The sequence below is a fragment of the Solanum stenotomum genome, chromosome 1, assembly GCF_019186545.1.
Source record: "Solanum stenotomum isolate F172 chromosome 1, ASM1918654v1, whole genome shotgun sequence".
Lineage (NCBI taxonomy): Eukaryota > Viridiplantae > Streptophyta > Magnoliopsida > Solanales > Solanaceae > Solanum > Solanum stenotomum.
Genome location: NC_064282.1, coordinates 99,698,799 through 99,725,188, shown reverse-complemented (window position 1 = coordinate 99,725,188; position 26,390 = coordinate 99,698,799). Strand labels below are relative to the sequence as shown.

The following is a 26,390-nucleotide window of genomic DNA, read 5'->3' as shown; positions in this document are numbered from 1 at the left end:
TCTAGCTCAACTGGATTCATCGTTTGTGCTACCCCATCATCACCACCACAATCCTTTGAGAGTGAAAATCCACGTAACCCATCATTTCCTTGGTATGAACTGTTCTCAAACGTATCAAATTGTTTTCCTTTCGGGATGCATCCAACAAGATGATTGTGAGAGAGATTTAAGACTTGAAGTGATTTGAGGGATGCTAGCTGTTGTGGAATTTCTCCGNAAACGTATCAAATTGTTTTCCTTTGGGGATGCATCCAACAAGATGATTGTGAGAGAGATTTAAGACTTCAAGTGATTTGAGGGATGCAAGCTGTTGTGGAATTTCTCCGCTGATTTTGTTGGATGAGAGATCCAATGATTCAAGTACAGATAACTGGTGCAGTGATGCTGGTATATCACCTTCCAAGACATTATGAGATAAGTTTAACGTACGAAGCCCAACGAGATCTCCAATAATGCTTGGGATATGACCTTCAAATCTATTCCTTGAGAGATCCATAATCATGTCTGTAGTCAAAACTCGAGGAAGTTCAAGATCCAGTCCCTTTGTTGTCACTGTCAAAGAATTCGTGTAATAATAAGAATATATATTGTTGTGTCGGAATTTGAATATCTCTAGAAAAATCACTTTTTGAAATGTTCTAAGTATAAAACAATTTGAGAAATACTTAGAAAGAGTCGCCACTTAATTTTTTAAAGAAATTAAGAAAACTTATAACTTTCAAAGATTTAAACAGAAAAAATCATTTGAAAATACCAAAGAGGGTTCGGGGTTCAATTTACACTTCGAGAAGGGTTTAAGCATTCGAAGTGTCCGCTAACATGCGGTTGACCTGCGACTTGACTAAAATATATTTGACTATTTTTAGGAAAATAACGATTTAACATAAAAAATAATAACTTACAATAATTGATTAACTTTAAGAAAATGATTAAATAAATGACGCATTTCTATTTCATTTTTATTTTTAGAGAAAAGGGACCTAAAATGAAACATTTGACTCGAAATACAAGTGATTGGAATATTAATAAAACTAGATTAATTAGAATTTATTTAATTCATTTTAAAATAACTTAAACCAATTTAATATATTAAAGCATGAAAATCATTTCGAATTAATTGTAAAATAAAAGTTTTAATTAACATTTTTTTGAGAAAATGACTAAGTAAGTATTTAATAATAATTTACATTATTAGATTAACTTTGAGAAAATAGTTAAACAAAAAGCAATTTTTATTTCTTTAAGAAAATGGGACCCTATTTGAAACAATTGAATTAGAGACAAGTACTTAGAATGTTAACGAAACTAAATGAGTTGGTTTCTATTTGAGTCATTTTTTGGTTTATGAAAAAACTATTTTTAAACTAACAAATTTTTTATTTTATTTTATTTTTTTGACTAAAGATTATAAATGAAAATACAAGAGTTGATAAAATAAGTTTTGTTAGAAACAAAACAACTCAGATGAATAGTTCGTCTTTTGGGGAATTCAACTAAGTTAATTAAAAAATTCTAAAGTTAGAGTTAAACAACAAATAATAGGTAATCGCAATCAAATAATTAAAGCGTAAGGGAGAAATTGAATTTGGGCCTTTCTTGGGCCAAATTCGCTACTTTTTTGGAGTTTAACACAATTCCCGTTTTTGGTATACAGCTGATGTATATCAGTGTATATCGGCATGTATATCAGCCCTTTTTCACGTATTTTTGCTTCTGGACAACTGCATTTTTTATTCCCGACCTCAACCTGTGGCTGCTGCGTTTTTACCATATATGTTGGCGTATATCGCCGTATATTAGTGTATACAAGCTATGTTTCAGCCTTTCGAAACCTAGTATTTGTATCAGCTTCCAAAACTTGGAAACAATGGTGAAGTTGACTCGAAGAAGGAGGAATGTTGGGTTTCAACCAACTCGAGATGCGAGAGGAAAAGGGGAGTCCTACGGACTCAAACCGAGGTAGTTCATGCATAAAAAAAATGACAAGAGTTAGAATGATAATTTATTTAACTTGAAATTGTTCACAACCATTGTTGAAAAGAAATTACACGAGATAACTTCATGAATAAACACACTAAAATTTGAACTACAGCACAGAACAAGTTATGCAACTACTAAATTATTTAACATTTTTTATTACTGCCTAAGGAAGGAAGAAATAGCACAGCAGGAGCAATATATTGTAGAATATCATAGACATTGATAATTGAATGTTATATCACCCATTTAAACTCAAAATTAAATCACAACTAAAGGCTGAAGACAAATTAGACAATTAGAAGCATTAATTCAAATTAAGACTCAACTAATTCTCCGCATGTACTAGCTAAAATTATTCAAAGTAATCACATTTTATACTAAACAGTAGTCAGCAAGGACTAAAGCTAAACAATAGGTAGCAAACAGGTTGGAACAACTAGATTATGATTTTTACGCTTGGGCTAAACGAAGAACCTAATCAGCTATACAAAAGCTAGAATTAGATTTTAAGTAGAATCTGCCATGCTGAACAAAACAACATTTAAGATAAATCGAAATAGAACCGACAGACAACCAAACCACAACTTAGATGAATAATATAGAATTTCAAATAACCATGAACCTTGATATGCTAAGAACGAAAAAAAAATAAAAATAGTGAAAACAAAATGGCAACCTACGGTGCTGATTAACAAATATGACTTTAAGGAAGAGGTAGCCTCGTGCCCTTTTCGAACTCAACGAGATCTTAATGATATCAAAATGCAGCTACGATAAGGATGCAAATTTCAATCTGACAAACGATAAGAAAGTGAACTTAACTCTGCCAAAACTTACAACAAACAATCAGTTTTATATAACTCCAATAGGCAATAGCACAAATAAGAACTATAGCGTACTCGATCAACGCGACTTTCCAACAGAATGCTTAATCAAGGTAATACCAAACATTAATCAACCAACCTCAAAATATAAGCTCGTTCTAAAGGTCGGGCAGTGACATTCAATGAGATGATTAGTCATATAACTTGAATACGAGATGCGAGCAGGTGAATATAGACATTGGAAACGAAATAGAGGAGAGCTGATCAACTAACACTCAAGCCAAGAATTAGGAGTTCTTTCATACAAACTAAACTTCCCACAAGACAAAAACAGATTTTTGTTACTAAACCACTCAATCTTAACACATAATAACCAATACAATGATCAAGAAAGGTATACTTAAAACTAACAGGAATTTCACAAAGTAAAGTTAGAAGTATTTTACCTCCTTCTGGGCAGCGAGACTAGGACAGCGAGCTTGAATGATTCGACCTTCGACCCACCAGCAGATGAGTAAAAGAACTTGAAAGAAAATCAAAATCTGAAGCTCAAACCTTCGTGGGTTCGATTTCGTGGAATACTATTCTTCAACACTTCAAAATTCTATTCTCTTCTTCTTCCGTGTCCCCCTCTAAATGGCACCAATACCATGTATTTATAGTTGAAAATAAAGGTTTGAATTCTAATAGCCATTTGAGCGGGAGATGAGAGATTGATGGGAGAGAATGGAAGGAAAATCAAGCAAGATAATAACCTACCCCGACAGATCTGGATTCGATGTGATACATCTTGATTCGCATCAGATTTCGGTGAGATTTATCTTAGCCGAAGTCAAAAAACCTTGTTCCGAGGCCTGTAATCTTTGAAAATAAGGAGAGGGACTGACAGGGGTGATGGGCAAATGAAGAAATTAGGTTCTTGCTTGACTTTAGAGATTTTTGGGAAGAAGAAAGGGGAGAAAAGGCGTGTGTGAGGGTTGGGAAAGGTGAAAGAGAACGTTTGAGCGTGGATGTGTGTACAGGTTTTAAGAACAAAAAGATGGTCCTTTCTTTTTATTTATTTAAAATTTGGCCACCTTAATTTCTATTCTAACCGAATTAAACTTAGATATAGCCAAATCGAGTCAACATTAAAATAAGATGAATAATTATCGATTAATTATTTGAGCTTCTTAATTTAAAACAAGACAAAATAATTATCAAGACTTATTCATTATTTAAAATAGAGAACTAATTATAGAAAATCATAAAATTCACTAATTCAAAGAAATAACTGTGTAATTATGCTAAACATTATTTTTAGGCTATTTATTAAATATTTGTATAAAAGATGAAAATTATATAAACCAACATGTAAAATTATATAATTATTTCTGGAAAAAAAAAAATAATAATAAATAAATAAGAACTAACCAAAACTAATTAGAAAGAGATTTTAAAATATATATTTTTTAGGATTTTTCAAGACGATTATTCCAAATTGTTTGAAATTTAAGAAGCTCGAAATGATTAATTTATATTGTGGAGGGTCAAAATTGGGTGTCAACAACTGTCCCTCGTTTGATTTGGATTGATGAAAGAAATTCGAGGCAAACGAAATTGACAAATCCAGTTTTGACCGAACACATCTTCATCCTTTTGGAAAGGGATTTTGGTACGGACTTTATGAATTATGGCCGAACCCCAGAAATGGGTTTCCTACATATCTTAGGCTATATGAGAATTCAGGCCACTTGTAGTTCAACACACTTGATTTGACGCACGATTTTGCAAAAATTCAAAAGTCATCCCAATATCGAATTATGAAGAGATCGAAATGCTTAAGAATAAGATTTGAGAGAGGATGTCGGAATACAACCGAGTTTTTAACGTCGAGCCCGCTTACATATCCCTCAACTTAGGGAATCAGGCTGCTTGTAGTTCAACTCAATCGATTGAAAAGGAAATCTATTGTGCAAGATAACCTTTGGTTCTGGAAAAGTGACAAAGCAAGTCGAGTATGAAAAAGAGTCTTGCAACCTCTTAGCCGTGAATGTGGCTCACTTCACACCTATAATTAAGAACTTACACGGATATAATTTCCAAAGCTCTTGGCGCATTGTCATTTGGATTTGAAAGTCGCTTCCGGTAAAGACCAAAATTTTTCGGATGTGAGACTGAAACTAACCCAAAGATAACCCACATGCCTTCTGACAGGGGTGTGGTTTGATTGTGGTGGAAGTCGCTCCTCTGCTCGCGTCCTAAGAGTTTGGCACTCCTCTTTGGACTATGTCCCAGTTCGCTGCTAAGAAAAAGTTCCACGTTGTGCTGCATCCTAATTGATGTCGTCCGCACCTGTGGTTTGTTTTGGAGAATTCATCCTTTCGGATGCTCTCAACAGAGACTGAGATAAAACTCATTAGCATAAAAATGCAATTCAAATGGGAGACAGTGTCTTTTACCGTGTTGACACTTAATTGTTCTCCTTGAACATTTGACGTGAAGCAAATAAAGCTTGTATTTTGTATTTCTAATATAATCTTCAATGTACTCTTCTTTTGATGACGAAGTAATAAAATATGCATATGTAATATGTTGATAGTTCTCTTGATGTCGTATTTGCAGGAAAAATGTGCAGTTGATGTTGATTCTCTTTTGGTGGGCGAATCTTTCTCGCGATGCGTGAACATTTTTCCCGCGATGCATGAATCTTCTCTTGCGATGGATGAATATTTTTCTGTTGCAATGCATGACTTCTCTGCGATGCATGAATCCTTTTCTCTTGCAATGCATGATCTTTTCCCGACACGCATGAATATTTTCTCTTGCTATGCATGATATTTTCCCGCGATGCATGAAATCTTTCTCTTGCTATGCATGATATTTTCCCGCGATGCATGAATCCTTCTCTTGCAATGCATGATCTTTTCCCGACATGCATGAATATTTCTCTTGCAATGCATGATTTTTTCCCGACATGCATGAATATTTTCTCTTGCTATGCATGACTTGTCTTTCGCGATGCATGACATCTTTCTCTTGCTATGCATGATATTTTCCCGCGATGCATGAATTCTTTTCCGCGATGCATGACTTCTTTCTATAGCTATGCATGATCTTTTCCCGCGATGCATGAATTATTTCTCTAGCAATGCATGATCTTTTTCCCGCGATGCATGAATTCTTTCTCGCGATGCATGACATTTTTCTCGCGATGCATGACATTTTTTCCGCAATGCATGAATCTTTTGATGATTCCTCTTTGATATCGAACGAAGATAATGCTTCACCGAGCAACATAGGTGATCTTCTGGGTATCTTTTGGATGGCGATATTGTCTCAACCCACAATATAAATAAAAATGACCCTCGGAGTAGTGGTATCATCTTATTTGACAATACGATATAGATGACTCTCCGGGTAGTGGTATCGTCTCATTCGACATTACAATAAAAATAACCTTCAGGGTAAGAATATTATCATATCTGACAATATAGTGCAGATAAACGTCTTCCAGGTATCTTTAGTTGCTGGAAAATAAATAAAATTTCTCCCTTCGAGGTTTTTATTTGTCACCACTCCGAACATAATCGTATGTCCATTATGGATTTCACCTTGCTGGGAATTTGAATGAAATAATGCTATCCATATTCCCAAATATTTGATATAAGAAACATAAAATATTTCCTGCATCCACCAAAAAATTGTCAATTTTGGGGGAGCTCCTCGCCCTTTGGCTTCCCCATATTCATTGAATGGAGGAATATGTTGATGTTGGGGTAAACCTATAAACCTGTATCCACAGAAAAATTGTTAGTTTTTTTTTAAAAAAAATGAACTGATCTGTGTCGATCTCTTCAGTTGTCTACTCCTTATTTTGCTATCTTCGGTTGATTTCTCTGATCTCCCGCCTCTCGATAGATAAGACAAAATATTTTTACGTAAAATAATTGAAACAAGAAAGAAAAGGTTTTAAGGAAAATAGATTTTCAAAAGTAATGTTTGGAAAAGGTCACTGCCAAGTGTCATGTCACGTCAAGCTTGATGAACGCCATTTGGAGTTAATGTTTCGAGATCTGTCTGATCACTCGTTGGGATGTATTCAAAGTTGCTTTAAGCTGCCGGTAAACCCAGTTGAAATTTTTTGAGGTCATTCTCAAAAATTTATGTCCCAGTTAACTGTCTCGGTGTATCTTTAGCCGTTGGTGAGCAATCACGGAATTTTTGAGATCTTCTCAAAAATTCTGTCCCAGTTGCAAATCTCAAAGTAACTTCAGTCTTGACTTTGTTGGAAAAGATCTTTTCTCGAGAATTTTTGAGTCCCTTCCAAAAATTCTGTCCCAGTTTCTATTGTGATGAGAAATAGAAATCTGACGGGGAATATGACCGAGCCCTTGTGGCGCCTACGTATCCCGTTGAGGCAGGAATCAGGTCAAACGTAGTTCCCCCTCTCGAGGATTAACAAAATAAGGAATTTACAAAGAAACCAACCGAGGCCGACATAGGCCGCCTACGTATCTCATTCTCGAGAATTCAGGTCGAACGTAGTTCAATTACAAGGAAATATTAAAAGGGATAAAGGAGTGACCGAGGCCGACATAGGCCGCCTACGTATCTCATTCTTGAGAATTCAGGTCAGACGTAGTTCATTTACAAGAGGGATAAAATTAAAAACGACGCGATTACGAGTAAATAGAACGATTATAGGGAAATGACAAGAAAATACAGACTGAAGTTTCACACATTATATCTCTTGACAGCATCTGAGTTGATTGGTTTCGGCTACTCGGTGCCATCCATCTCCGATAGGACCAGGGCACCTCCGGATAACACTTTGCGAACCATGTAGGGTCCTTGCCAATTTGGTGCAAATTTCCCTTTATATTCATCCTGATGAGGGAAAATGCGCTTAAGAACTAACTGACCAACTTCAAATATCCTAGATCTTACTTTCTTGTGAAAAGCACGAGTCATTCTCTGTCGATACAATTGACCATGACAAACGGCAACCATTCTCTTCTCATCGATCAAGGTTAACTGGTCAATCCGCTTGCGAACCCATTCAACATCATTCAATTCAGCTTCTTGGATGATTCTCAATGAAGGTATTTCAACTTCTGCAGGTATAACTGCCTCTGTTCCATATACTAGCAAATATGGAGTAGCTCCAACTGATGTTCTGACAGTTGTTCGGTAACCCAACAAAGCATATGGCAACATCTCGTGCCAACCTCTGCGATTTTCAATCATCTTCCTCAGAATCTTCTTTATGTTCTTGTTGGCGGCTTCTACAGCTCCGTTCATTTGGGGACGATAGGCGGTGGAATTCCGGTGAGTAATCTTGAATTGTTCACATATCTCTCTCATCAAGTGACTGTTAAGATTCGCTCCGTTATCAGTAATGATGGATTCTGGTACTCCAAACCTACATATCAGGTTGTTGCGAACAAAATCAGCTACAACTTTCTTGGTTACCGACTTGTACGAAGCTGCTTCCACCCACTTGGTGAAGTAGTCAATGGCAACCAAAATGAATCTATGTCCGTTAGAGGCGGCTGGCTCTATTGGACCAATGACATCCATGCCCCAAGCTATAAATGGCCAAGGTGAACTCATAGCATTGAGTTCATGAGGAGGCACTCGAATCAAATCACCATGCACCTGACATTTATGACATTTCTGCACAAACTTGCAACAATCATGTTCCATAGTCATCCAAAAATAACCGGCTCGAAGGACCTTCCTTGCCAAAGTGAGTCCATTCATGTGAGTACCACAAACTCCGGCATGTATCTGTTCCAAAAGCTTTGCAGCTTCACTAGCATCAACACATCTGAGAAGACCCAAATCTGGAGTCCTCCTATAAAGGATTTCCCCACTTGCAAAGAAATTGAGGGCCATACGGCGTATCGATTTCTTTTGGTTGAGCGTTGCATTCTCAGGATAAGTCCCGTCCTCTAAATACTTCTTGATGTCGAAATACCAAGGCAAACCATCTGGTTCCGCTTCAACATGTGAACAATGAACAGGCTGCTCTTTAACCTCTATATCCAAGGGATCAATATAACTTGTATCCGGATGTTTGATCATTGAGGCAATGGTGGCAAGAGCATCGGCCAACTCATTTTGTGTTCTGGGAGTATGTCTGAACTCAATCTTGCGAAATCTTTTACACAACTTCTGTATATATTGCACGTATGGTGTGATTTTTGGATTCTTCACGGCCCATTCCCCTTGAACCTGATGAATTAGCAAATCAGAATCTCCAATAACCAGCAACTCGTGAACATTCATATCAATTGCCATCTTCAGACCGAGAATGCAAGCTTCATACTCAGCCATGTTGTTCGTGCATTGGAACCGGAGTTTAGCCGCCATAGGATAATGCTGACCGGTTTCTGACACTAAGACCGCTCCGATTCCTTTCCCTTGATGATTCGCCGCTCCATCAAAGAACACTCTCCAACCAGGGTACGCTTCAGAAATATCCTCACCCACAAATGCTATTTCTTCATCGGGAAAATAAGTCTTGAGCGGTTCATACTCTTCATCAACTGGATTCTCTGCAAGATGATCAGCTAAGGCTTGTGCTTTAATTGCCTTTTGAGTTACATACACAATGTCAAACTCACTCAAAAGCATTTGCCATTTAGCCAACTTTCCTGTCGGCATTGCTTTCTGGAAAATATACTTCAACGGGTCCATCCTGGAAATAAGGTATGTGGTATAAGAGGACAAATAATGTCTCAACTTTTGAGCGATCCAAGTCAAAGCACAACATGTTCTCTCCAAAAGAGTGTAACGAGCCTCATATGGAGTGAACTTTTTGCTCAAGTAATAAATGGCTCGCTCCTTCTTCCCAGTCTCATCATGTTGACCAAGCACGCATCCCAACGCATTATCCGAGACCGACAAATATAGCAATAATGGACTCCCTTCTCGTGGAGGGACCAACACCGGTGGATTGGACAAATAGTCTTTGATGGCATCGAAAGCAGTTTGACATTCTCCGGTCCACTTAGTTGAGGCATCTTTTTTCAATAACTTAAAGATGGGCTCACACACCACAGTGGATTGAGCTATGAACCGGCTGATGTAGTTCAACCTTCCTAAAAAACTCATGACCTCTTTCTTTGTCTTTGGAGGAGGCAATTCTTGGATCGCCTTGATCTTGGAAGGGTCAAGCTCAATTCCCCTCCTGCTAACTACAAATCCCAACAACTTGCCAGCTGGCACTCCAAAAGCACATTTGGCGGGATTTAACTTCAAATTATATCGGCGTAAACGATCAAAGAATTTCCTCAAGTGAGTCAAGTGATCCGAACTCTCGCGGGACTTGATTATGACATCATCTACATACACCTCGATCTCCTTGTGAATCATATCGTGAAAAATGGTCGTCATAGCCCTCATGTAAGTAGCACCGGCATTTTTGAGACCAAACGGCATCACCCGATAATGATATACACCCCAAGGCGTGATGAAAGCTGTCTTTTCTGCATCTTCTTCGTCCATCAGGATCTGGTGGTAACCCGCATAACAATCCACAAATGACTGCATCTCATGCTTAGCACAGTTATCAATGAGGATGTGAATGTTTGGCAATGGAAAATTATCTTTCGGGCTAGCTTTGTTAAGATCTCTGTAGTCAACACAAATTCTGATTTTTCCATCTTTCTTGGCAACCGGAACAACATTAGCTAACCAAGTCGGATACTGCGTCACTTCCACTACTTGGGACTCGATCTGCTTTGTAATCTCCTCTTTGATCTTTAAACTCAACTCAGGCTTAAACTTCCGAGTCTTTTGTTTTACTGGACTGAAATCTGGATTGATTGGCAACTTGTGGGACACCATATTCGTACTCAATCCTGGCATATCTCTATAAGACCAGGCAAATACATCAATGTATTCCCTGAGCAAATGAACTAGGTCTCTTCTTTGGGCTTCAGTCAGATAGACACTGATTTTGACTTCTTTAACGCATTCCTCATCTCCGAGATTCACAGTTTCAGTTTCTTCAAGATTTGGCTTATGTTGATTCACGAATTGTCGAAATTCTTCGGCAACATGTTCGGGTACCTCATTTACTTCTTCGTATTCCTCACATTCGTCATCACCTACTTCATTTCGTTCACTCGGTTCATGACATGACATGACATTGGCAGGTTTTAAATTAATATTACTGAAATCATAAATAAACAAAGTTAGGAAAGTAAAATATAAACAGATAAATAAACAAATTTTCAATAAAAGAGGCTTTTCATTTAAATTGAAAGACAAACACAAACTTTGGCCATGGCCGAGAGCCATTTTGCCTTTTTTTTAAACATCACAAGAGAATTTAAAAGCTTCGAACAAATGACAATTGCATAAAGGGTGGGTCTCGGGCCTCTTCCGGACTACCACCATTTTAAAAATAAACAAAAACACATGTCTTTTCTACCCAGATGAGCGGGAAATCAGGAGTGGTGTGGAGGTCCAGTTCTGTAATTGCTCATCAGGTTCTGCATCACGGATGCCTGATGTTCCAGCCTTTTCCTCGATGACCGCATCAATCTCCTCAAATAGGCCACAGATTCCTTCCCTGAGACCATCATCGTCAACATATCCTCACACCGGGAATGACTGGTACAGATGAGGAATTGGCCTGGCCAATGCTTGCTCAACATTCTTGCTCTTCATCTCTGCTTCGTCATCTGTGGGGACATATCTCAAACCAAACTTTGCTCCTTTGGTCGGAATTTGGATAGGCTCGACGATTCCTTGAAAGTGCTTCCCCAATCCAAAACCTGGTTCGAAACCATTCTGGAGCATGACGGTAGCGATCATCTTGTACACGGTAGGCATAGGAGATTGTGGAGCCAAGTCATCACTGATTGCATTTACCAGCTCCACCGTGTAGAAATCACAACCTCGAGAGACATCATCAACGATCGGTGCATACCCATTGGAGTGACTGCCTTCACCATAAATGACCAATTCTTTGTCCTTCCAAACAAACTTCATTAGTTGGTGAAGGGTAGAAGACACGGCCCCAGCCATATGAATAAACGGTCTTCCCAGAAGCAAGTTGTAACTGGTGTTGATATCTAACACCTGGAACTCCACATTAAAATCCGCAGGACCCACTGAATATCCAAGTTTACTGCACCCAATGTGTCTCTTTGCACTCCGTCAAAGGCCAAGACCGGATCCGTCATCGACCAAGACGCGATTAATTATCTTATCTCGACACATACAGGTGACATGCAAAGCTTTGTTGTGCATCTTCCCTTCAAAGGGTAGCTCTTCGTCACAGAAACTGATTTGGTGTCCTCGGATGACCTGATTTATCATGACTGCTAAATTATCACTGTTAGTACCCACAGGCACATAAGTATCATCCAAAGCCTTCATCAACGCTTGCCTATGCAGTTGTGAGCTCATCAACAAAGCCCATACAGAAATCTGAGCTGGTGTCTTCTCCAAATGCTTCACAATTGAATAATCTTTCGGCTACATCTTTCTCCAGAACTCTTCGGCTTCAGCTTCACTAATCGGCCTCTTAATCTGATCCTTTTTCTGCCCTCCTTGAGCTAACTCTTCCGGTGTGTAGCACCTGCCAGATCTGGTCATGCCTTGAGTAACAGTCGTTTCAATCACAAATTTTGGTCGGGTAAGAGTTTCCCGTGGCACCAAGGCAACAGCCTTCTCGGGTGTCAGAATCATAAACTTTTTCTTCTCTCTAATGCTCAACGAGGCTACAGCCCTTTCTAGTTCATCAGGAACAACTGAAACTATTGCCTTTGACACGCACCAATCGTCATCTGTCTCTATCATATTGATAGTGGCGCCTCCATAATTTGGCAAAGGATTACTGTTGACATTGGGCGCGACCGTCTGAAAAGAGACCACGTTCTGATCGATCAGGTCTTGGATTTTATGTTTCAGGTTGATACAGTCCTCGGTATCATGTCCAACACTATTGGAGTGATACGCGCAACTCTGGTCGAGTCTGTAAAACTTTGAGCTAGTATCAACCGGCTTAAGCCCCACTGGATGAATATATCCTGTCGCGGTTAATCGTTCAAACAACTTTGTTCAGCTTTTAATAAGCGGAGTGAAAATTCTAGCAGGCTTCTTCTCAAATCTAGGATGGGGGGGATCATAATTGCCTTGTTGAGGGGGAGGCATCTGGCGATAATTTGGCGCATTCGGACGGGGGGGTTGATATCTGGGATATGAGTTGGTTTGATAATTTGGTTGTGGAGCTTGGTAGTTCGAGGGGGTATTTTGGTAAAGTGGAGCTGGGGTTTGGCACGTTGGGGGAGGAGTTTGGTAATTTGTCTGAACATTGGCACAGTTGGGGGCGGCATTTCGGTAGTGATGAGATGGGGTTTGGTAAACTGGAGGGGGAGTTTGGTAAATGGTAGGGGGAGTTTGGTAAATGGGAGGTGGGGTATTTTGATAACTGGGGGGGTGATTATTTTGGTAATCAGTCTGTGTATAACAAGCCGGGTACGAACTCTGTGAAGGTCGAGAAAGACCTTGGTATGATGAGGTTTTCCTTGGGGTCTTCTTCCCCTCATAAGAGATAGAGGACACATCCTCTCTTTTCTTCTTCAACAAACCCGAAGATCCGGGCGAGGCAGCAACACGGGCAATTTTCCCGGTTCTCAATCCATCTTCGATAGTCTCACCTACCTTGACTATCTCAGCAAATTTTGCTCCAACGAGCAACATGATTCTGTCATAATATTCGGGCTCTTGCACCCGCACAAACACTTCGACGATTTCCTTCTCCGACATAGAAGGTCTAACTCTAGCTGCCTCCTTTCGCCATCTATATGCAAATTCTCTGTAACTCTCGGTCGGCTTCTGTTTCATCTTCTCCAAGGAGTAACGATCAGGAACGATCTCCACATTGTAGACGAATCGTTCGATGAAGTCCTTAGCCAGAGCGTTCTAACTAGACCATTGTCTCGTTTCATGAGACATAAACCACTCTAGAGCCTCTCCGCTCAAACTTCGGCTAAAAAGCCGCATTAACAAAGCTTCGTCTCTCCCAACTCCCACGAGTTGGTCACAGTAGGCCCTCAGGTGTGCTAAGGGGTTCCCCGTTCCTCCGAAGATGTCGAATTTCGGCACCTTGAACCCTTCCGGGAGGTCCAAATTTGGATGAATGCACAGGTCTTCGTAACTCAACCCGGCGACCTCAGGAATGCAGTTCAACTCCTTCATGGCCTTTCTAATTTCTTCCTTCACATCTATCTTGGTGGTCTCTTCCTTTGACCTCCACTCTCTCTCCCTTTCCTCATAGTGGTCAAGCTCCGAACCATGGACGTCATGCTCATTGGGAATCGGTATTTGGAAAGTGGCATTTTGTGGTAGTGGTGGAGCAATAGAGGGACTTTGGGCATTTTGAGTGGCTTGGTAATTTTGAGGGAAAGTCTGGGGGTTGGTATGTTGATTTTGGTAATGAAGGGAAATGTGCGGGCGGTTAACATTTTGGCTTTGAGGAGGTAGGCCAGTTTGGTGGTTTGCATTGGGGGAAGGGAGTGGCGCTTGGAGGTTGGTATTTTGAGGAGGGGGTGGTGTGTGATAAGAGGCTGAGGCGTAATGGGGGTTTTGGGTGGTAAGGTCAATGATGGAGGGATTACGAGCAGGGCTCAAAGGCGGGTTCTGAGCTTGTTCCACGTTAGGAGGGGGAATTTGAGCTGGAGGTCTTCCGTCTGGTTGAGCGTTGACAGCAAAAATTGGAGGAGGCAAATCATTTTTTCTCTGCATCTCGACCCTTATCTCAGTAATTTGTTGCATCGACTGCAGAATCAGTTCATTCTGATCAACAAGGGCGGGTTGAGCCACCACGACATCAGTAAGGCTGATTTCTTCGTTGTTATCACCCATTGCTGCTTCTCCCTTTTGTGAACTTTGATTGGGGAAGGAATCTGTAGGACCTTTAGATCTAGTGAAATAAGGATGATCAGCCAGCTTATCGACACAGACCAGTTCTAACTACCTGTTGAGGAAAACAACTCAAAGGCAAATATGTTAGTTTTGATTCGGCACAAATAATGCAAAATATCATATAGAAAGCAGATAAACACATAAAAGTTGCTTTGTTTGAGAACATGTTAACCCACGAATAATGGGGACTGACTTTTGAACAAGCAGGAATTTGCTTGTTTTTTTTTTTATGTTGAGATTGGTGACTCAGAAAGGTTAAATTGCGTTGAGCTAAGGTCTTCTTGCTGCATCTTCTGGCACTTGTTGATCTGAACTCAATGTTTCCTTGTAAAATGAATGGGAAAAGAAAATTTTAAAAGATAGGGGCCGGGCCTCGAAAGGCTGCCTACGTATCTCCCAAGGAGAATTCAGGCCTAACGTAGTTTGAATACAAAAGGAAATTTCATTTTCATTCATTCATCTCTTGAAGATTACAAGGAAAGTGAAAAACAGACAATAAAGCTCCTAAAAGACAAAATGTGCCTCCACTCAGGCCATTCTTTTTCTGATTGTCGCATTAATCAAGGGGGGTAAACTCATATGCTTCAAGGGTGGTTTTCTCATTCCCTTCATTCCACCGTCCCTGAAGAGGAGGCCTATAGACAATTTCCTCCCCAGTATCTTCTTCAGTAGCTTCAGGTCTAGCGCCTTTGGGATCACTGTTGGTGGCCTCTTGGCTGAAGAAAGAGTGTTTTCCACATGGCTTCTGAAGCATCACGGTTATCTCTTTGAGGGCATCGCACTTCTTCCGCACAGTAGTTGTCTCTTCATCTATAACAGCACATTTTGTCATATTTGCTACCAATTCCATGTCTAGTGCCGCATTTGTTGTTCGTGCGATTGCGGTGGCAAACTCCACTTCTATTCTCCTTTTTCTGGTTTCTTGGATCTCTTGTCTGAGTTGCTGTAATTTCATCCTCAAATCCTCCTCAGTTAGCTCTATGTCGATATTCTTGCCTTTTTCCATCTTAGCTGCAATTTTACCTTTCCTGAGATGATAGAGTGGTGGCTTAGGATTTGGTAGTAGGATTTTATTTCTGGCTGAGAGAGACTTAAGACTCATGGAATTTTGGTCGGACAATTGGTAGTGACTTGTTTTTGGTATTAGGAAACTTTCTAGAAATTTTTTGAAAATGAGTGGGCTGAAAATATCCTTATCCAAAGCAACGTATCACACAAATAGTTAAACACACAAGTAAACAGGCAAATATCGCGTCCTAAACATGCATGTGACCCTTTTGTGCCAAGGGTAGGCCTAGCGAATTGAAGGATGTATTGCGCCATTTAAAACAAATTGTTGCACCCCTAAAACAGAATTCATAAACAATAGAGAATTCATTACAAAGTTAACCAAAGGGATACATCTTTTAGGGAAGGGATAAGTTGCAAATACAAAATCATCAATCCCACGCAGGGGAATAAGATAACTAAAATGCTGAAGGACCTGCTCCTCCTCTTGCTTTTTCCACTTCTTCATGAATGAGAAACTTGCTGGTTATCACATGCGGCTCAGCGAACACAGCTTTGGAACACATTGACACGCCTTGGAGGGTGTTAAGCTGTTCATCAAAGTTCAAGTCCAGACGCATCAGGCAGGATCTCGCGTCAGCTAACTCTTGCGTGGCAAAGGCTAATGCCCTTTGGCTTTCATATTCTCTATGCTGGAATTCGTGTTCCCTACGCAGGTATTCTTGCTCCCTACGTTGAAACTCTTGCTCTCTTTGGTCCCATTCCTGCTGAAACTGGTAGGCTTGGATTTGGAGCCTTACCTGGACATCTTCAATCTGTCGGCCCGTGCGTGGCGTTGGGTCAAGTGTACCACGCAGATCATTCTGCAACCATTTTTTGTATTCATCCACATACCCGGCTTCATATCTATTTTCTGCCATGCTCTCTTTTAGGTTGACCCGTCCAGACCATTCTTGACAAATATCTTTGGCGTGAGGTATCTTGTCGCACCCGTTGTAGTCAAAGACGTAGCGGCTAGTGTCTCCTTTGAAAGGTAGAATCTGTCTTCTGCCGAATTGCCGCATTACCCTGCTAGGATTGTAAGGTCGTACCCCTCTAATGCCAGGAAGGATTAGGAAAGGACACTTAGCCCCCTGAATAGCTATTTTTTCTGACATGAAATCTTGAAACATCCATTGTACGTCTTCCTCTTTTATGTCATGGAAGACTTTGGCCCACGATTCCCTAGTGTTGTGGATCTTGAACCTGTTGTTGCTCAAATGGAACTCATAATGGTCGAGGCGGCTTTCTTTTTGTGGTTCGGCCAATTTCTGTTTCTGAGTCTCGTATGTCTTCACCAGATGTTTAGACATCCACCACTGTAGCAAAATATTACAACCTTGAAAAAATGGAAACCCGTTTTTGCATTGACCCAAAGATCGGTAGATGTCGGCCAGAATGATCGGGGCTAGGTTGAAGTATTTCTTAACTTGTCCTTTCTTACCAACACCCTCGAAGATGGCGTGTGTAACCATGACAACCCGAGTATCAATTTCATTCCCTTCACCTTGAGGAAATACCATCGTCCCTAAGAGGCATACAGCAAATGCTAAAGTTTGAGTTTGACTCCAACTACTGCGACTGAGAAACTCATTTGGAAAATTCTTATAATAGTTCTCGTGTCCCCACCGTTCGTAGAATTTCAGAAACGGAATACTCGAGGTGTCTAGCCAGTCTGCATTTACTAGTAACAACATGTTCTTCAGTTCTGTGCTGGTCGGCTTATCTGGTAGCAAAATGTGGTGATCTGGATGATTTTTCCTTTTCTGGCACATTCCGACATTGTCTAGGCAATCTCTGATTTCTTCAACAGTCGGTGTCATTTCAACATCTCCGAAGCAAAACACCATCCTCTCATCGTCCCAAAATCGAGTGACCACTTCAATGAACTTAGGCCAGACTCTGAGATTCATTATTAACGGGAGGTGACCTAAGTGAATGGAGAGTTCTCTTTTCTGATATGCATTGAGATTGTACCACCATACACGGAGGAGGTTTGGCGTCTCGGTGACCATTTTGAAACTCAAGTGTTGCTTAGCCATCTACAAAAACATATAAATAATTAGATACCCCCCAAACCCAAGACACAACATTTTGTCAAATATCCTTCAAACACGTAAGTATGAGCGTCCGTTCGGGCCGTGGGCCTTTTGGACTCAAGGTGGTCTTTCTAATGGACCCGACACGCCTTGGGTATTGGGTCATCTTAGGTCAATGCGCTAAATTTCAGGGATTTGGTCTTGCTCTATCCTAGTATGACTAAGAGTGGGTTTTCTTTAAAGTGGATTGGTGACCCAAGCGGACTACTTGGGCTGAGACATTTAACGACCGTTGACTATCCAGTAGCCAACTACATTCCTCAGGGTGTCCTGAGAACAATTTGGTTAACGAACGACTGTGGCCCGTATAATCGTCCTTTAAGTGAAAAGAAAAAAAATGTCATTTGACGAAATAAATGATATGCATGCAATGACAGTTGATATCACAATTTAAGCAAATAAGGCACATTTGAGGTAAAACAATTCAACAAATATTAGCAAACAGTCAAAGAGAGTCAAGTCATTATGATTAGAACCTAATTGAATTCCCCAGCAGAGTCGCCATTTCTGTTGTGTCGGAATTTGAATATCTCTAGAAAAATCACTTTTTGAAATGTTCTAAGTATAAAACAATTTGAGAAATATTTAGAAAGAGTCGCCACTTAATTTTTTAAAGAAATTAAGAAAACTTATAACTTTCAAAGATTTAAACAGAAAAAATCATTTGAAAATACCAAAGAGGGTTCGGGGTTCAATTTACACTTCGAGAAGGGTTTAAGCATTCGAAGTGTCCGCTAACATGCGGTTGACCTGCGACTTGACTAAAATATATTTGACTATTTTTAGGAAAATAACGATTTAACATAAAAAATAATAACTTACAATAATTGATTAACTTTAAGAAAATGATTAAATAAATGACGCATTTCTATTTCATTTTTATTTTTAGAGAAAAGGGACCTAAAATGAAACATTTGACTCGAAATACAAGTGATTGGAATATTAATAAAACTAGATTAATTAGAATTTATTTAATTCATTTTAAAATAACTTAAACCAATTTAATATATTAAAGCATGAAAATCATTTCGAATTAATTGTAAAATAAAAGTTTTAATTAACATTTTTTTGAGAAAATGACTAAGTAAGTATTTAATAATAATTTACATTATTAGATTAACTTTGAGAAAATAGTTAAACAAAAAGCAATTTTTATTTCTTTAAGAAAATGGGACCCTATTTGAAACAATTGAATTAGAGACAAGTACTTAGAATGTTAACGAAACTAAATGAGTTGGTTTCTATTTGAGTCATTTTTTGGTTTATGAAAAAACTATTTTTAAACTAACAAATTTTTTATTTTATTTTATTTTTTTGACTAAAGATTATAAATGAAAATACAAGAGTTGATAAAATAAGTTTTGTTAGAAACAAAACAACTCAGATGAATAGTTCGTCTTTTGGGGAATTCAACTAAGTTAATTAAAAAATTCTAAAGTTAGAGTTAAACAACAAATAATAGGTAATCGCAATCAAATAATTAAAGCGTAAGGGAGAAATTGAATTTGGGCCTTTCTTGGGCCAAATTCGCTACTTTTTTGGAGTTTAACACAATTCCCGTTTTTGGTATACAGCTGATGTATATCAGTGTATATCGGCATGTATATCAGCCCTTTTTCACGTATTTTTGCTTCTGGACAACTGCATTTTTTATTCCCGACCTCAACCTGTGGCTGCTGCGTTTTTACCATATATGTTGGCGTATATCGCCGTATATTAGTGTATACAAGCTATGTTTCAGCCTTTCGAAACCTAGTATTTGTATCAGCTTCCAAAACTTGGAAACAATGGTGAAGTTGACTCGAAGAAGGAGGAATGTTGGGTTTCAACCAACTCGAGATGCGAGAGGAAAAGGGGAGTCCTACGGACTCAAACCGAGGTAGTTCATGCATAAAAAAAATGACAAGAGTTAGAATGATAATTTATTTAACTTGAAATTGTTCACAACCATTGTTGAAAAGAAATTACACGAGATAACTTCATGAATAAACACACTAAAATTTGAACTACAGCAGAGAACAAGTTATGCAACTACTAAATTATTTAACATTTTTTATTACTGCCTAAGGAAGGAAGAAATAGCACAGCAGGAGCAATATATTGTAGAATATCATAGACATTGATAATTGAATGTTATATCACCCATTTAAACTCAAAATTAAATCACAACTAAAGGCTGAAGACAAATTAGACAATTAGAAGCATTAATTCAAATTAAGACTCAACTAATTCTCCGCATGTACTAGCTAAAATTATTCAAAGTAATCACATTTTATACTAAACAGTAGTCAGCAAGGACTAAAGCTAAACAATAGGTAGCAAACAGGTTGGAACAACTAGATTATGATTTTTACGCTTGGGCTAAACGAAGAACCTAATCAGCTATACAAAAGCTAGAATTAGATTTTAAGTAGAATCTGCCATGCTGAACAAAACAACATTTAAGATAAATCGAAATAGAACCGACAGACAACCAAACCACAACTTAGATGAATAATATAGAATTTCAAATAACCATGAACCTTGATATGCTAAGAACGAAAAAAAAATAAAAATAGTGAAAACAAAATGGCAACCTACGGTGCTGATTAACAAATATGACTTTAAGGAAGAGGTAGCCTCGTGCCCTTTTCGAACTCAACGAGATCTTAATGATATCAAAATGCAGCTACGATAAGGATGCAAATTTCAATCTGACAAACGATAAGAAAGTGAACTTAACTCTGCCAAAACTTACAACAAACAATCAGTTTTATATAACTCCAATAGGCAATAGCACAAATAAGAACTATAGCGTACTCGATCAACGCGACTTTCCAACAGAATGCTTAATCAAGGTAATACCAAACATTAATCAACCAACCTCAAAATATAAGCTCGTTCTAAAGGTCGGGCAGTGACATTCAATGAGATGATTAGTCATATAACTTGAATACGAGATGCGAGCAGGTGAATATAGACATTGGAAACGAAATAGAGGAGAGCTGATCAACTAACACTCAAGCCAAGAATTAGGAGTTCTTTCATACAAACTAAACTTCCCACAAGACAAAAACAGATTTTTGTTACTAAACCACTCAATCTTAACACATAATAACCAATACAATGATCAAGAAAGGTATACTTAAAACTAACAGGAATTTCACAAAGTAAAGTTAGAAGTATTTTACCTCCTTCTGGGCAGCGAGACTAGGACAGCGAGCTTGAATGATTCGACCTTCGACCCACCAGCAGATGAGTAAAAGAACTTGAAAGAAAATCAAAATCTGAAGCTCAAACCTTCGTGGGTTCGATTTCGTGGAATACTATTCTTCAACACTTCAAAATTCTATTCTCTTCTTCTTCCGTGTCCCCCTCTAAATGGCACCAATACCATGTATTTATAGTTGAAAATAAAGGTTTGAATTCTAATAGCCATTTGAGCGGGAGATGAGAGATTGATGGGAGAGAATGGAAGGAAAATCAAGCAAGATAATAACCTACCCCGACAGATCTGGATTCGATGTGATACATCTTGATTCGCATCAGATTTCGGTGAGATTTATCTTAGCCGAAGTCAAAAAACCTTGTTCCGAGGCCTGTAATCTTTGAAAATAAGGAGAGGGACTGACAGGGGTGATGGGCAAATGAAGAAATTAGGTTCTTGCTTGACTTTAGAGATTTTTGGGAAGAAGAAAGGGGAGAAAAGGCGTGTGTGAGGGTTGGGAAAGGTGAAAGAGAACGTTTGAGCGTGGATGTGTGTACAGGTTTTAAGAACAAAAAGATGGTCCTTTCTTTTTATTTATTTAAAATTTGGCCACCTTAATTTCTATTCTAACCGAATTAAACTTAGATATAGCCAAATCGAGTCAACATTAAAATAAGATGAATAATTATCGATTAATTATTTGAGCTTCTTAATTTAAAACAAGACAAAATAATTATCAAGACTTATTCATTATTTAAAATAGAGAACTAATTATAGAAAATCATAAATTCACTAATTCAAAGAAATAACTGTGTAATTATGCTAAACATTATTTTTAGGCTATTTATTAAATATTTGTATAAAAGATGAAAATTATATAAACCAACATGTAAAATTATATAATTATTTCTGGAAAAAATAATAATAATAATAAATAAATAAATAAGAACTAACCAAAACTAATTAGAAAGAGATTTTAAAATATATATTTTTTAGGATTTTTCAAGACGATTATTCCAAATTGTTTGAAATTTAAGAAGCTCGAAATGATTAATTTATATTGTGGAGGGTCAAAATTGGGTGTCAACATATATTTCCTACATACTCTCGGGTTCCACTGCTCTCATCAATCATTTTCATGGCTTCAAAATTCTCAAAAAGGCTAACTGGTAAATCTCCACTAAATCCATTGGCTGAGAGATCTATGACTCGAATTTGAGCAAACAAGTTATCAGTCCTTGAATCTTTTATAGGGCCATAGAACTTATTTGATCTCAAAATCAAAATCTGCAAATAAGGTAGGGCTCCCAACCATTTAGGAAATGTGTCACTCAACTCATTGTTACCTAAATCAACAACTTCCAAATATGTGCAATTGATCAAAGATTGTGGAACTTTCCCCTCTAGCTTATTCTTATCAAATTTAATCACTATAAATTGGTTTCCTATACTAAAAGTTGTATTAATTTTCCCGCTAAGACTATTGTTGCTTAAATCCAAAATCCAAAGTCCACTCATCTCACCCAAACATAGTGGGATTGTTTCCTCCAAATTATTGCTGCCCAAATCTAGCACTAACAGCTTTGTCAGATTAGAGATGGTTGAAGCAATCTGTCCACTGAGATTATTTCGTGAAAGGAGAAGAAATTGAAGGCCCTGCAGATCTAAGAGTGACTTTGGAATAGGACCTTGCAGCTGATTTTGTTTTAGAGCAACTCGATACAATGATTCGGAATAGAACTCCTGAATATTTCCACTTAAATGGTTATCACTCAAGTCTAAAATCCCTATTGAAGGGAGGGAGAATATCCAGGAAGGTATAGTCCCATTTCTTTTCTTGTGTCTTTTCATTCTCTTAAGAATTTTGTGTTCCAATTTTACATCCATCCTCGAAAACCATGCTGGATATTGAGTTGACAACATTATGTATATTATGGACAGTCCAATAACAAGTCCACAACCGTAACCCATGAGAACCGCCTGCCAACTTATAATTATTGAATCTCCTTGTTCTCCTTGGCCTAGCCCTTGTGGTACCCCATCATCACCACCACAATCTTTTGAGAGTGGCAATCCACGTAACTCATCATTCCCTTGGTATGAACTATTCTCAAATGTATCAAATTGTTTTCCTCTGGGGATGCATCCAACAAGATGATTGTGAGAGAGATTTAAGACTTCAAGGTGATGTAAGGGATACAAGTTGTTGTGGAATTTCTCCACTGATTTTGTTGGATGAGAGATTCAATGATTCAAGTACAGATAATTGGTGCAGTGATGCTGGTATAATACCTTCCAAGCGATTATGAGATAAGTTCAAAGTCTGAAGCCCAATGAGATCTCCAATAATGCTTGGGATATGACCTTCAAATCTATTCCTTGAGAGATTGATAATAATCTCTGTAGTCAAAACTCGAGGAAGTTCAAGCTCATGTCCCTTTGTGGTCATTATCAAGGAAATTGTGTAGTAAGTACTTGCTACATACTTTCGGGTCCCACTGTTCTTACCAATTATTTTCATGGCTTCAAAATTCTCCCTTTGTGGTCACTATCAAGGAGAATCTATGATAAATTTTACAAGTAAATGAGTGAGAAATAAATTTGCCAATTAAATTAATAAATCCAAAAACTATTTTTTTAAAATAAAAATAAAAATAAAAATAAATTTAAAATAAAATTTTCACTTCCGTTAGACCAAATGTGAGCCACCTTTGTAACGATAATTATATCAACACTACATTGCAAAGGTAAAATTCACAAAAGTTTTGATTAGTTAGGATAAGTGTATTGTTTGGTGTACAGACATTGACAACAACATTTCAAGTAAAAAAATTCATTCTTTATTAAATAACAATAACATGCTCAATTAAGGTTACCATAATTAATTGGCTTTAAATGATGTGATGTTATAATATCTACAAAAATGTGTGAAAACGTGCGGATATTTTATGCACCAAACTCTCAAAATAAAAGGTGCTTTAATCATTAATATTATGTCATTCATCCAAAAAGAACGAACACTTTATGAAACCTGCAATTTCCAAAAAATTAAGAATTAAGTAAAATATTTGAGGTAATAAACACTTGTATAAAAATCGCAATTCAATACACAAGTCATGCACAAAAATCCATATGTAATAATACAAAAAAATTGTCACTTGTAATAATACGACCTTGAGAATATTATCTCAAGTACTTTCTAACCCAGCTATTACGACCTTGAGAATATTATCTTCAGACTAGATTAATACGCAATGCGGAATAATGCATCTTAAGATTATTAGCTCCTTTTTTTTTCATCCGGTGGGGCCCCATTCGGGGGGAGGGGAGGGTGAGTGCTCTCTATAAGTTGGAGAATCTAAGTTAAAAGTTGGATTACGAAAATACCCTTTATCTATTAATTTGTTTTCTTATAATCATTTAAAAATACCTTTTCATCTAAAATCATCCCCATGACTGCACCTCTTCATTTTCATAACTTATATTAATAATATTCATTAATCTTGTGGCTTTAACTCACACATTCTAATAATATTTTAAGAAAAAGTGACAAGTAAAAGTGAACGGATGGAGTAGCTATCAAACGAGCCCTAAAAGCAGGACAGAGTAGACTTTGAGTCTTTGTCCTTTTTAGGGAACCTCAGTTTCCAGCTTTGGGACCAACTTTTAATTTGGTTTAGACATATTCCAGTCAAGTCAACCCTCTATAAATTAAAGTAAACATACATAACGACTATGGAGACATTATATTGATCGAATCTTTTTGTTGATTTTTCCAAGTAGCTATACAGGGGCGAATTTACATACGAAAGTGGGAGTGATATGACATTTATACACTAGGCTTATTTATCTAGATATTATTTGCTCTTTTTTTTTTTCCTTCGGAAAAGATAGCCAAAAATTTAATTCAATGTGAGTTTAATTTTTAAAAAATTATTTCTATCCCTCTAATCTTTACGTATTTGTTGATATTTAAGTTGTTTTGGTTCTTGTTTTTTCTTATAGAAATATCAAGAGCTAATATCTCAAATGGTCACTCAACTTTGGGTTGGAAGAATTGCAAAGAATCGTGCCAAATTTATTTTGATCCATTGACGACTTGACATGTATTTATTTATGAAGCAAGTTTTTTACAAATTGAATCAAATTAACACAAAACAAAATGAACTGATCAATGTATGCCCTAATTCAATCTTCATAAGTAGTGATTACTTTACATTAAAAATAATGTATCTGGAACCTTCAAATTTTGAATCGGCCTTTGAAATACAATGTTATGTGGTGTTTCTCATGCCACTCTTAAAAACAACCAACTTATAAAGTTGTCAAAAATTCTCAAACAATACTAGATCTAAACTATTATGCGGTCCTACATATACACCTTGAGAATATAATTAACTTTAATATGATTTTGACTAGGGGTGTACATGGCTGGATTGGTTCGAGTTTTTCAAATATCAAACCAAACCATTTGTGTCGGGTTTTTAAATTTATAAACCAAACCAAACCAATAAAACTCGGGTTTTTCAACCTCGGGTTTTTTCGGATTTTTTTGGATTTTTTTCGGGTTTTTCGGGTTGTTTCGGGTTTTCCGGTAAAGTATTCATACAAACATATAATTTACTTGTACTTCAAATATTTCTTTAGTCCTACCAAAATACAACTATCTAAGATGTTTCTTAAAAATATAACACAATATGAAATGATTAATGACACTAAAATATCCAACAAAAATAATAATAATGAGGTCGCGTAAAACAAATATTGCAAATTAACAAGTCATAATGAAAATGATCATAATTTAAAAGTACTAAATCATGCTAAAATTAAGTTTAATAACTATTAGTTACATGACTAAATATTAAAGGAAATTAAAATTAGATTATGTATTTTAATTGTCTAAACCAATGTAAAACTAAAGAACAAATATTCAATATTATTGTCATTCTTAGTGTTGAATTGATTTTCTTTTTGCATTAGTATTAATTTGATTTTGATTTAAGCTTTATTATAATTACCAACATCTATGGACTATAATATTTATTGGCCCATTCATAGTTCTAAGTTTCAAACATGAAATAATATATTAAAAGATAAAAACTATGAAAAAGTATAAGAAATATTTAAAAATTATATCAAAGTAAATATTTTTATGCATAAAATAAAAATTTAAAATTATATATATAATGTCGGATTGGTTTGGTCTCGGGTTGGTTTTTTTTAGTTAAAACCAAACCAACCCAAATATAGTCGGTTTTTTTTTCGGGTTGACTCGGTTTGCGCTTTGGTTCGGTTTTCGGTTCGGTTTTGTACACCCCTAATTTT

General features: G+C 37.3%; 2 protein-coding genes across 3 annotated transcripts in view; both read right to left on the bottom strand.

The window, feature by feature from the left end:
• LOC125870942 (receptor-like protein Cf-9 homolog) overlaps positions 1–26,390 on the bottom strand; it is a 244,979-nt gene that overhangs the window by 183,904 nt on the left and 34,685 nt on the right. The gene's annotated exons all lie outside the window — the stretch shown is intronic.
• Positions 194–22,952, bottom strand: LOC125860495 (receptor-like protein Cf-9 homolog). The gene is made up of 2 exons (XM_049540467.1): positions 22,167–22,952; positions 194–610 (listed from the first exon to the last, which is right to left on the bottom strand). Exons 1-2 carry the CDS (start codon positions 22,950–22,952, stop codon positions 194–196), a joined length of 1,203 nt encoding a protein of 400 aa, XP_049396424.1.